The sequence below is a fragment of the Poecilia mexicana genome, unplaced genomic scaffold (assembly GCF_051168715.1).
Source record: "Poecilia mexicana isolate PSO_F unplaced genomic scaffold, ASM5116871v1 scaffold_22, whole genome shotgun sequence".
Classification (NCBI taxonomy): Eukaryota; Metazoa; Chordata; class Actinopteri; order Cyprinodontiformes; family Poeciliidae; genus Poecilia; species Poecilia mexicana.
In genome coordinates this window covers 1,950,201-1,962,281 of record NW_028263391.1, presented here as the reverse complement: position 1 = coordinate 1,962,281, position 12,081 = coordinate 1,950,201, and the positions used below count along the sequence as shown (strand labels likewise).

Here is a 12,081-nt window from a genome sequence, read left to right as displayed (position 1 = left end):
AAACTGCCCACTGCCTCGTCTATGATGTTTTTGACATCTTTAGAAATGCTGATGCTTGTAGCGTCAATGCCTGGGCTTTAATGACTTGATGGTTGTTGTGCAACATATGATTAATGAATTACTGAACAAGTAAAACTGTGAAACTTATTAATTTAATCCATGGATGTAATTTTGAAACAGTACAACTATATCATTTATTTTATTTTATTTTTTTTACTGCTGATTACTAATTGACCTTCTTTTACCTGTCAGGGTTTTTTTTGACCCCATAACCTCCTCAAAGACTGAAATGCTGGGAGGACCATTTACTTTTCTTTTTCTCTTTTTTTTTTTTTTTTTTTTTTTTTTGGACCTTGGACGTCTTGGGTTCACATTTTTTGATAAAAATTTGTAGTTGTTTTTACTAAAAATTTAACTAAAGATAAAAAAAACCAACAACAATGAGTTGTGTGTTGGGGTGGGAGGGGACTGAGAGATTGTGTCATCAGCAATGCTGCGACTTCTGAACATTGAGATTTGTTGACATTTTGAATCGTTGACCAAGACCCACCCAGTGACGTCTCTGCAGTGAATGAGTGTTTGGTTCCTCTGTTGGACTCGAACACGAAGCCCGGTAGGTCCTCCTTCAGGATGGTGGCCTGCTGTCCATCAGAGTTATGGATGGCGATCTCTCCGTCTTTGAGGCAGGTCAGGGACCAGTTCCCAACCGTCAGCTTGGTGGGGCCGACGACGGACAGGATGGGCTGGCTGGCTGTTACAGGTTTCACCTGGCTCCTCGCCCGCTGCAGCTTCTCCAGGAACTCGCTACGAGACTCTGCAGGATGAGGGAGGTGAGCGATTAAACAAACCACTAATTGAGTGACTGAGTGGCATAAAAGCAGATCCAAAGTACCTGAGCTGTCAGAGCCCCCCTCCGGACTCCCACTAGAGTACATGGTGGCAAGTTTCCCGTCCAAGATGAATCGGAACCAGCCATTGGAACCATTAGAGAGCTCCAGGGCAGCAGCATCCGACCATATGTAGAGACAGTCTCTGCCTCGAATGATTGACCAGTCCCTCCAGTGGTACGGCTTCCCCTGCTGGACTTCCTTAGCGTCTTCCTGAACCTCGTCCTCCTGCAGGGAAAACCCTTACAGTTTACCAATTCAAACAGTGTACGGGGCTTCCCTCAGTGTATCGTAAGTCTGGCAGGCCTCCAGGCTTGCCCCCCTACCAAGCGTTGTTTGTTTATTTTAAAGAGGTTTTTGATAAACCAGTAACAATAACTGCGTTTCTATTGATCATATAATTGTGCGATTTGCAGTTTCGAAAATAAATTTGTTTGGAAACACACCAAGTTTTTAATACAAGTTTTTGTATTAAAACTTTTTTTTATTTTAATTTAGAAAAAAATTTAAATAAAAAAAGTTTTAATACAAAAAAACATACTAGTGCCCCTGCCACCGGGATTAGCAGGTTTTCATATTACTGACCAGATCTAAAGACACCAACATTTACAAAGCATTCAAGGATCAATTATTTCAAAAATAAACAAAGGGGGTGAGAGTGATGTTTCAATTGGATGGCAGCACTGGTTTCTGGGTCTACCTTCTCAGGTTTTGCTTCATCTTCATTCTCATCATCAGATGCAGGTCCAGCCAGAGTTGACACCTTGTTGATGACCCCCAGTCGAGCAAGTTGGTCGAGAAAAACATCTCCACCTTTGTCCACAAGATCCCTGATGATCTGCAGAGCCAGGAGGTGACCGTCGTCGTCGTCCTGACAAACACCAAACAGCTCAATCCAGAAACATTACATGAGTGTCTAATAAGACTGCATTTCACATGTCTGGGAGTTATGCATGCTACATATTTTACATAAAGGTGTAGAAAAAAAAAACCTGTCCTCCCATTATGATCAAGCATTAATATATGTATCAATGTCAGACGATGTCCAATTAATATTAAGAGACAATGAAATAAGTGAACCCATCAAATTTAAACTTCCTAACAGGTGAGAACAGATTAACCGACTGCAGACTTCTTGGCTTTTTTTTTTAATGCATCTTAATATGTAAACACATTCATTGCTTTAATTCCTGGTTAATAATCAATATGCAGTATTAGATTACATAAGAATATTTGGAGTTTAATTCCCAAAGACAACTAGTAAAAGCCACTTTAACAGTTTGCAGCTCAGGGGTCCTTCTCAGAAAAAAATCTTGTAATGCATTAAAGTTAATTTCCAGTCGAGTTGGTTAAAGGACACTACATTGCTTATGGTCAATGTAGTGCACCATGCTTCAGGTGGGATACATGGACTACTGTTCCATAATAAATGATGATTTAAATATTTATATATAATTGAGCAGCCCTACAGCTTAATTTATTTTGTCTGTGCGTCTTTCAGAGAAACAATCAGATTTATCAGACAGAAAGTTGATACGTTATTCATTTGCTGCTCTGTTTTCTGCAGCCTGAGTTCAGCAGCTTAAGGTGAGTGTCTGCTGTTTACGAGGGCTGAGCCCCTGTAATCCCTGCTCTCCTGTAGCTTACCTCCTGGTCAAGGACAGTGGCAGTGATCTCCACCAGGACTGTGGGCAGGTTGTGTCCCGTCTCGCTCTCACACACCTCCCTCAGCAGAACTTCACTGCTGTAGTGAACCATCTTTCGGATCAGAGCCAGACTTGCTTTCCTAAAAACCATAAAAAAATAAAATAAAATAAAAAATTATATATATATATACACATATATATACATATATTATTTTTTTATATATATTTTTTTTTAATTTTATTCATTTTGACCAGTTGGAAGCTCTTTCACATTAGTTTGTTTGTGAAAAATAAAGATACAAGCCATTGGAGTTCTGATCCAAGTTGAGGTTTACTTTAATTTTGCATGGTCAGCAACAACTACCAGAACTATGTTTAGTTTTTTAACTTAAGGTTACAAAAGTCAGTGGATGCACAGTGGAAGTGTAGATGAGTTTACCTAATAGAAGGCAGCATGGTTTGCTGAAAGGTTTGTGCAAAAACAGGCAGAAGTCTCTTAAGGTAGTAGGGAGCCATTTCTGGATCTCCTTTGGGTTCAGTGCTCTCCTCTTCCTCCTTACTTGCATCCTTCTTCCTCTTGTCATCAGCCTTGTTCATCGGACACATCCAGTCCCCTGGAAGAGAAACATCTAAGAGTCAGTTAACATGTCCCAGTCTGGATTATTTCTCAGAAAATCATCTACTTCACATATGTCAGAGTCAAGGCCCGCGGGCCACATCCGGCCCGCGAGAAGGTTTTTTACGGCCCCTGGGATGATCTTGATGTATTATTAGAACCGGCCCGCAGACCGCAGCAAGCCGGCACCCCGTCTGAAAAAAAATATCTTCCTTATTTGAACTGTAAGTAGTTCTTTAAATGTTCTGTGAGATGATGTACTTACCCATGTATCCATAACAACCGGAACTTTCAATATCCACCAAGTTATTGCCGAAATATACCGTCTATTAAACGAGTGCCCCCCGGATTAATTACACTCTCTGCAGCTGCAGCTGCGAAGTTACCGTATTAACCCGATACTTGCTGGAAAGTGCAACGTCTCCCCTTTCAGAAACCGTTGGAATTTTTCCACTTAGCGCTACGTGTGGCGGAATTACGGTACTGCAAATTTAGATGTGTCGCCGGCGACACATCTAAATGCCTTGACTCTGACATATGTGGATTAATAGATTTTTGCACTTTATTTTATTGTATTTCAATCCAATTATATTTTAAAAATATTTCAGTTGTGTCTGTTGAAAATTAAAGATTACTGACAGAGCCATAAGAAAATATTGCTTTATTTATCTGATCATATTGGAATATATTTGTTAGGTTTTCAGTAGGTTCAATTAGGTTCACTAGACTATATGCGTCATTTAAAAAAATTTCAATGAACATTCGATCAGTCCGGCCCTCGGCTTGTAGCTAAATTTTTTATTTGGCCCTCCATCCATTTGACTTTGACACCCCTGATCTACTTCAATCATACACATATTAAAGTTTTTCAAGGGGCAGTATTATGTAGTTTCCAGGCACATTGTGCCATTTTATAGCACTATGAAGTCTATGTGTTACCTTCAGTTGTTAGAAAAATGCTGTTTATATCAAATATGACTTAAAAGAAAACTGACAATGCTTTACCAGCTATGCTCTGAGAAGTAGCTCAGCAGAGCTGCTAATTACTATTAGCAGCTGCTCAGTGAGGCAGAAACTTGGAAACTGCAGCTCTGAGGAGGAGCTATGCCTCAAAGGCAGAGCTAGGTCCACCCAGGCGTTTTGCACAGCTGAATGGTTGCCGTGGAGATTAAAGGATTTCTCAAACATCCATGAAAGAGTCAAGGGAACACTCCAGGTATGAGTTTGATGAGGAAATTACATTGTAATATTATGAACATCTCAAAAGGATCAATTTTACGTAATACTGTCCCTTTACAGACGCTGCTGCTGAGCACCACTTCAATATTTCATCTAGAAGCTGGTTTATGGGTTGAACTTACCAGGTGACTGCAGTATAGCCACCACTTCACTGTGTCCCCTCTCTCTGGCTTTGTCCAGGGGGGTCTTGCCATCCTCATCCCTCAGGTCTGGGTTGGCTCCGTGACGCAGCAAAGTCTGACATGAGACAAACCCACAGGATCACACTGACACGCCTCCACGCTTCAGTTTCACTGACATGGTTTCTTTTCACTGTGCCTCCGTTTACCTTGGCTACCTGTGGCCGCCCGAAGCATGCAGCATAGTGTAACGAGGATGACCTTTGACCTCTGTTGACGTCTGCACCCCTCTCACATAAAAACTCCACCTGGAACGACAAGCACAGAGCTGCTCAGCATGTTTGCAAAAACCATGTCTGATGGAAAACTTTAGCTTGTGTTTGTGTTTCTTTACCATTTCCTGTGTGCCGAAAGCTGAAGCCCAGTTGAGCAGCGTCTGTCCAACATCGTCCATGAAGTTGACCTCAAAAGCTGAGAGAGAGCACATTTCATTATAACTGGTCAAACTTGGCTGCAGAACCAAGTCCACAGGTCTTTAAAAAAAAGGTAAAGCCATTTTTTGTAGAGCTTTACATTTCTATATTCTCTGACACTTCTTTATTTAGTTGATTGTTGAAATAACCGTCAACTAATTTAGTTCAATTATTTAAAGAAAAGCTCTAAAAAAGGCCATTTGCTGAAAGAAAACAGACCACTAATTAAACCAAAACTGTACATAAGAAACACATTTTGCTATTAATATTAAGCAAAATAGAAAATATAAAACAAATAAAACAAGCTCCTCTGCCTTCTCCCTGTGGTCTTACTGCCATCTGTAGAAATACACTCAATACAACCAATCAAAGACGGGAGGAGGGTTTCAGTGCTGTCAATCAACCTCGTGTACCTGCTGCTCGTTCCCTCCCCCTTGCTCTGTGTTGCGCTGGTTCACCACAACAGACCCTCCTCCTGGCTCTGATTAGTTATTTCTGACCAAGCGGTGTATTTCTGCAGATGGCAGTAGAAGCACTAGCAAGAGGTGGAGGAGCTCTGTCTTTTCACAGATTAGCTATCTCATGTTATACTGTAACAACATAGTGACAGTTTTAGCAAATGTGGAAAAAACAAAAAAACAAAAAAACAAAAACATTTTTACAACAGTTAAAAAGTACAGCTTTAATGCCAGAATGTTGGTGATTGGTTAGTAGCCTGGTAACCAACCTGGATAATGAACAACATGAAAGCAGGCTCACCTCCCGTATCGATGGCATCGATCAGAGCGTCGGTGTCCTTGCTGCGGATACAGTCAATGAGCTGTCGGTGGGATCGCTCTCCAGAGCTGTCCAGACGTCGCAGTCCCGGGATCCGGCCTGCTGATCCTGCTGTGGACTTTGGCAACGCCTTCCTTCCTTCAAACAGGAGCACCAGCAGGAGGTCCACCAGCCGCATGGTATCGAGCACACACCTCTCATCTCCTCCCAGCGCAGACTCCATTGAGTCAGGCAGAGCCGACCGCAACAAGTCCTGAACATGGTATGGAGGTTAGCATGAGCACACACAAACCTGTTCTCCTCCTCTATACAAGCATGAGAGAAATGGTGTGGACCTACATGTGTGACCAGTGGAGAGCCCCTACACAGTGTGGATAGCAGGCTGACGATGGTCGACACCTGGTTGCTCAGTTTGGAGTCAGCGGCAGAGGGGGTCGCACCTGTGGAAGGCCGACCCGGTTTACAGGATGAGGAAGAGCCCGACACGGTGCCACCGGCGGCCGCCATGCGGGACAGCAGCTCCTCCGTCAGGCCGTGTTTAGCTAAAGGAGCCGGGTCCACTCCTCTTCGAGTGAACCGATCAGCCAGCGAGGCGAAGCAGCGCAGAGCCCCATCTGAAACCTGCAGGAAACACCAAGTTCAAGATTATACCATCCAAAACCTTACCTCGAGGTTTCATTAACAACCGCCTGCCGTGTAGTGACCTGGTGGTCCTCATGTTTGAGGAGGCTGGACAAGGACTCAACGCAAGTCTCCAGAGAGGAGTCTTGAGGCTCCATCTTGCTGCACAGGCGGGACACCACGGCCATGGCGGAGTGGAGGGTGTCCTTGTGGACCAGGTGGCCGCTGTCTCTGATGAAGCTGAGAACGCAGTTCAGACCACCAGCCTCAAAGACAGCACCAGACTCTCTGGTACAGATCAACTCCAACACCTGCACACAGGCACATGGGTTCAAAGACATGGACGTCAAACAGTTAGTCAGGAAACAATTTCTCACAACTGAAGAATGGAAACCCTCAATTAGACATTTTTTAACTTAAACGTTCTCCATGATTCCACCCAGAGTGGGTTGCATTCCACAGAGGAAGGGACCACTTCCTCAGTCTTAAAACACCCATTAGCACTATACAGTTCCTGTTGTAAAACTGAACTTGTATTAACCAACTAGTTTTTGATGTAACCTTAGTGGAACAGATTTAGGTCTTTGCTGCACTTCTGCATCTCTGTAAAGGTTTCCAGAAATGTTTTAAGTGCATTTTTGCACCATGTGGTTTAAACATGGAGGTTGACACACTGCTTGTAAAATGTACTGGATATTTTTTTTTCATGCAAGACATTTTAAGGCCCTAATTTTAAATATGTGAACTTAAGACTTTTTAAGGATGTGCATTCTTACTTCTCCAGATGAAATCTCACCGACTATAACTGGAGTGCACTTTGACACAAAATGTCAAAGAACAGTACAGACTGTACTTCGACAGTGTCTAGTGTCTATTGAACAGTCACTTTTGAAAAAATGTCCTCACAATTCATCACTCCAGTACACTAGCTAATCGCTAATCTTAGAAGTAGGCTGAAAAATGTATCACAGTATAAGTGTTTCATATTCAGTCGATATCGATAAATAATGATTAATTTTTCATTTCAAATATCTGAAATACAGCCACACTGGTGGCATATCAGGTTTTCTCTCCACGCCATTGGTTTTTATTTTTAGGCAGTTGTGAGACTGCCTAAAAATAAGGTAGCGCAATGTACCCAACAGGTTGTTGCTAGGTAACCAAAGAATGAGTGAGTTAGTTGATGCCACCAGCCTTGCTTAGCTAGCCATAAGAAGTTGAGCAGCTAAAACCTTTTCTCTGTCCATGTCTCCCAGAATGCTGTTCAGTTCTGGGTCAGAGTTCATAAATATTCTATATATTGAATATTCTAGCAGACTGATGTTGATCATGTCTATTGTCACCCAGCCCTCTGTGGCGTTCTACCTTCACACACTGCTCCGCCAGGTCTCTGCTGGTCCTGTTGTTGAGTTCCACCACCACCAGGCGGTTACACAGAGCCTTGATGGCTCCGTCCACGCCCACAATCCTTCGGGTGCACTCTGCCGACACGTCCAGGTAGTAGGTGATGGCGCGGGCCGTCACCTCCAGCACGTTGTCTGGCGCGCTCTCGTCCAGGAAGATCTTACAGAGTGCTGGTAGGAACGTCCGAGGAGGACATCTAACGGACGGAAAGGCAGAGGGGACGCTCTGAGCCACCAGCTCACACACATGTGATGGAATGCAAATGTCTGGGTTTTAACGCCTTACGTCTCAAAGCAGCGGTCCACGTTGTCCGACATCAGCAGCAGCATGCACAGCTGTTCCAGGGCGATGAGCTGCATGTCCCGCTCATCGCCCTGACCCATCTGCAGCCACTCCAGCAAAGTGTCTGGGTCCACATCCGCCATGATGGCTAGCCTGAAGAAAGAGCAACACACAATCTCCTCTATATGAAAAAGTAGGTTGGGTCATTTTTGGTGGTATGATTGACTTTAAAACAGAAATCAACAAAATGTCTTAATGCAGAACTCTAAATGAATTGGGTTCCTTTTTTTTAGCCATAGATGTGTCCTGAAACTAGAAATAGAAGTTTTAGAGAAATCAGATTCATTTTGATGTTAGTTCCTTCAACCATTGTCTTCCAAACAAAATAAATAAATAAATAAATGTATAAAAAAAACAAAAAACAAATCTGAGGTCTCACCTGACTCCCCTGTTGGCTGCCCTGTCCGGCTCAGTGCCCAATCACAGCTCTCAGGTGTGAGGCTGCTTGTTACTCATTCAATCAACTCAATGGAAGGAGACTGGAACATGTGTGTAGCTGCTTCCTTCGTCTAAATGAGCTTTATGGAACAGGATCTCTGCAAACAGCAGCAAGAAGTTAAGAGGCTTGGTGAACATCATCTTCTAAACGTTTTTCTTCAGATTTCAAGCACGTTTATGCTGACATATTTGTAATTTATTAATTTAAAGAAGAAATGCACCAACATGAAAATATGGGTTGAGAACTATGTTTACATTTCCTTTGCCTTTTGACACGAGTTGTTAATATCTGTCCCGTTTTTTATTTATTAGTCAAACTGATACCAATATACTGTGCATCCCTAATTTAAAGAGCATCTTTTTACTTTAAACAACACTATAACCTTATGTTATGTGTTTCTTCACAACCCCAGCAAAAAGGTGCAGAAATCGACTAAGTAGAATGCAACAGTTTGTTTCTCCAGTGACTGGACACATTAGGCCATGCCAGGAAGAGAAGCCAGCTAGGAACCAGTAACTAGGGAGTATATAAACAATGGCTTTAGTGATCGAATGTGCTGACTGGGCAATGTGAAGTGGTAGGAGGATTTTAAAAATGTTTATTTGTGTGACTGGCCAAAAAATATTCCCAGTCAGAATTTCCAAGCTCCAGGCTGGTCGACTCTACCAAGAATCCCATCTTGCACGGGAAATCTGGAAAGTTCCAAGTCAGAGGGCCCTGGACCACCAGAGGTCCCACTTCAATATGGCTACCATGTTGCAACAGCTGCAGAGTGCTTTCCCTTTGCTTGTGACAATGAGTGTGTTTTTAATTTGCAACTAGAGCGTGCTCAGCTTGGCTGTGTGACTATTCAGAGATCCGAGTTCAGCTTCAAGGCAAACTGAAAGCAGCAAAACAACATCAGTAAATCCAAAGTTATAGCAAAAACAAAAACAAAACCTGAGACCACATTTCTCTGATTTTAGCTTCTCTTCCTTAGCATCCACTCTAAACCTAACAGAAAATGAGAGCATTTTGTTCTGTTAGCTCGTTGTGTGCCAGACACCTTGTTAAATTTTCAATTAAATTTGGTAATGGTTTATTTATCCCAAATATCAATGAAATGTCGTAACTTATATCATTTATGCTCCTTAAAGTATGGTGCAATGCAGCTAAGTTCTGGAAGTTTCTCCGGTAGCAGTCAGTCTTGCAATAAATGTGAAGAGGCCTCTGACTGAAGACTGTTTATTGTATAACAATTTTATGACAACCATGATGCGCAAACACAGCTTAATGTCCAGGCAGCAGATATATTCCACAGTAACATATCCTAGATGACACCATCGGTTGTTGTCAAGCTCTGCTAATCCACCTCATTTGCTTTTGTCGATTCTCTTTAAACCTCTGCCTAGCCCTGAGACTGAGATTAAAACTTTCCTTTTTTACAAAGCTCATAGTTGCAGAGGTGTAGTTTTTCCTGAACCATCTCAGTATTTCTGATTCATTTGCAAATAGAGGACAAATTAATCAGACACAGCCTGTTTTGCCTACTCCACCAACTCTTAGAGTGCTCACTGTAAATATTGCTATTAAATCTATACTTTCTCTCTATTGTTTATTTTCATAGAAAGCATGGCAAACCCAGCACCTCTGTGTATGTCTGTGTTTCACCAATCAGGCGGCTCCTCACTGCTGGAGGCTTTGACCTGCTGCCCTCCCTGTCTTCCTGTGTTTTCTCAGGAAGCATGATTGCATTAAGCAACGACTTGAGGCGATCTGTTGGTTTCTTTACAGAGACAACTGTTTACTAGATGGTATTATGTGATCTACTGCAATCCATCATTAAATATACCCAATTGTCTTGTGGTTGAACCTAACTGCATTGCACATGGACACCTGGAGAGAAAACTGAACACATTTGTCTTGATATTAGCTTAGTTACCATATAAACAAGATCAATTATCTAACTGAATACAAAGATGAAAGTTGATTTTAGATATTATGATTGTAAATTGGAAAAGATTTCCACGGCAGCGTTATCTTCCCAACTGTATTATTTCTGTTCAAACGAAGCACTACACTGCTAGCACTATGACAAACAGCTAAGAGTAGTTAAGTATCAAGCCAGATAAACTTAAGTATTTGCCAACCAATTCACCTAAAAATACTTTATGTGTACATTACGTAGCTTCATCTACGATTTCGAGAGTAACTTCGAACTTACCAAGTGTTAAAAAGACGAACATAGTCACTTTATGCGCATTTAACAGGGAGGCGCAGCCATATTTGACAAAGCTAACGGAGCATAATTACCCTGATTATTTTTTTAGGACATATCCAAAAGTTAGCGTTAGGCATAAATTAATTGTTAACAAATCCCATTTGATACATTGTTGAAATAAACAGGCCTCCCAAAGGCATTTCGTAAACTAACTCCAGAGCTTTCAGTACAGTTACATGTTAGCCAGTGTTATCAGGTTAGCATTCAGTAGCATAACGCTGCTAATCTGTATCACGGTATGTCAATTACGGCTTTCAATATTACATCTGTCCAACATCAATCCCGATAATTATTGGCCACAGAAAGACGTAAGCATGTGTGAGTTTCTCGCCATTAAACTATAATGGCGAGAAATTGACCTACTCAAATAGGTCAGCAACACCCCGCGGCCTAACATTCCACTTGCAAGCCGCGGGTCTCGAGTTCCAGGAGAGCTCTGAGGCCGCACCGTAGCAGCGGGCACTCACCATAAGCGACACGGGCCCAAGCTCCTTATCAGCTTCGGGGCGAAGTTTTTCTTCGTCAAAAGAAGCGACACCCAGCTTTGTGAATATCAAGCTATTCCACACAGATAATGACGTTCGGATCCGTTATAATCACCGATGTCAGGGGTGAAATCAAGAAGCTCCCATTCCTACTCAAGCGGGTCACAAAACAGAGTGACGGGGTGCGCTTAGCTGACCCGACTGAACGCAATAGCCGAGTTAAGTCTGTGGTGTTCAGTGTCACGGTAGAGCTCGGAAATATCAAATTTCAGCGTTCTGTGCCACGGCAGAGCTCGGAAATACAATTTTTAAATGTCGCCTATCAAACCAATTCTACTAAAGTTATGACCTTGGCCACTGTATCTTAAGTTATATTGTTAATAACGGGAACGATGTGGCATGCTTTGTTTGTTTCCTACTGATTTTAAAACACAAAACGACAAAATTTAAACTATATGCTTTATCATAAAAAGATAAAACATAGTTGGATTTGTATTTTAAAACAATAATCTTATTTTCTATTACTGGTTTCATGAGTAATGGAAACAGATAATGACGTTTACTGGTGTCATGAGAGGCTGCACAGTGGTGCAGTTGGTAGCACTGTTGCCTTGCAGCAAGAAGGTTTGGGGATCAATTCCCAGCCTGGGGTCTTTCTGCATGGAGTTTGCATGTTCTCCCTGTGCATGTGTGAGTTCTCTCCAGGTACTCCAGCTTCCTCCCACAGTCCAAAAACATGACTGTCAAGGTGTTTGTAATACCTTGTGGGGACA

At 42.3% G+C, this 12,081-nt stretch overlaps 1 protein-coding gene across 2 annotated transcripts in view; it reads right to left on the bottom strand.

Annotated features, from left to right (window-relative positions):
* The window catches only part of hectd1 (HECT domain containing 1), a 32,298-nt gene extending 20,765 nt beyond the window's left edge, over window positions 1-11,533 (bottom strand). For both annotated transcript variants that reach the window (XM_014967311.2, XM_014967312.2), the window contains exons 1-15: window positions 11,291-11,533; window positions 8,504-8,660; window positions 8,068-8,217; window positions 7,744-7,978; window positions 6,462-6,689; window positions 6,097-6,378; window positions 5,740-6,010; window positions 4,902-4,978; window positions 4,717-4,815; window positions 4,511-4,625; window positions 2,973-3,147; window positions 2,535-2,673; window positions 1,588-1,758; window positions 893-1,115; window positions 551-814 (exon numbers count right to left, since the gene is read on the bottom strand). In XM_014967311.2, coding sequence (XP_014822797.1) covers window positions 551-814; window positions 893-1,115; window positions 1,588-1,758; window positions 2,535-2,673; window positions 2,973-3,147; window positions 4,511-4,625; window positions 4,717-4,815; window positions 4,902-4,978; window positions 5,740-6,010; window positions 6,097-6,378; window positions 6,462-6,689; window positions 7,744-7,978; window positions 8,068-8,207 — 2,419 coding nt within the window. In that variant the 5' untranslated portion in view covers window positions 8,208-8,217; window positions 8,504-8,660; window positions 11,291-11,533. The remainder of the gene's footprint in view (window positions 1-550; window positions 815-892; window positions 1,116-1,587; window positions 1,759-2,534; window positions 2,674-2,972; window positions 3,148-4,510; window positions 4,626-4,716; window positions 4,816-4,901; window positions 4,979-5,739; window positions 6,011-6,096; window positions 6,379-6,461; window positions 6,690-7,743; window positions 7,979-8,067; window positions 8,218-8,503; window positions 8,661-11,290) is intronic.
* Between the last annotated feature and the right edge of the window lie 548 nt (window positions 11,534-12,081).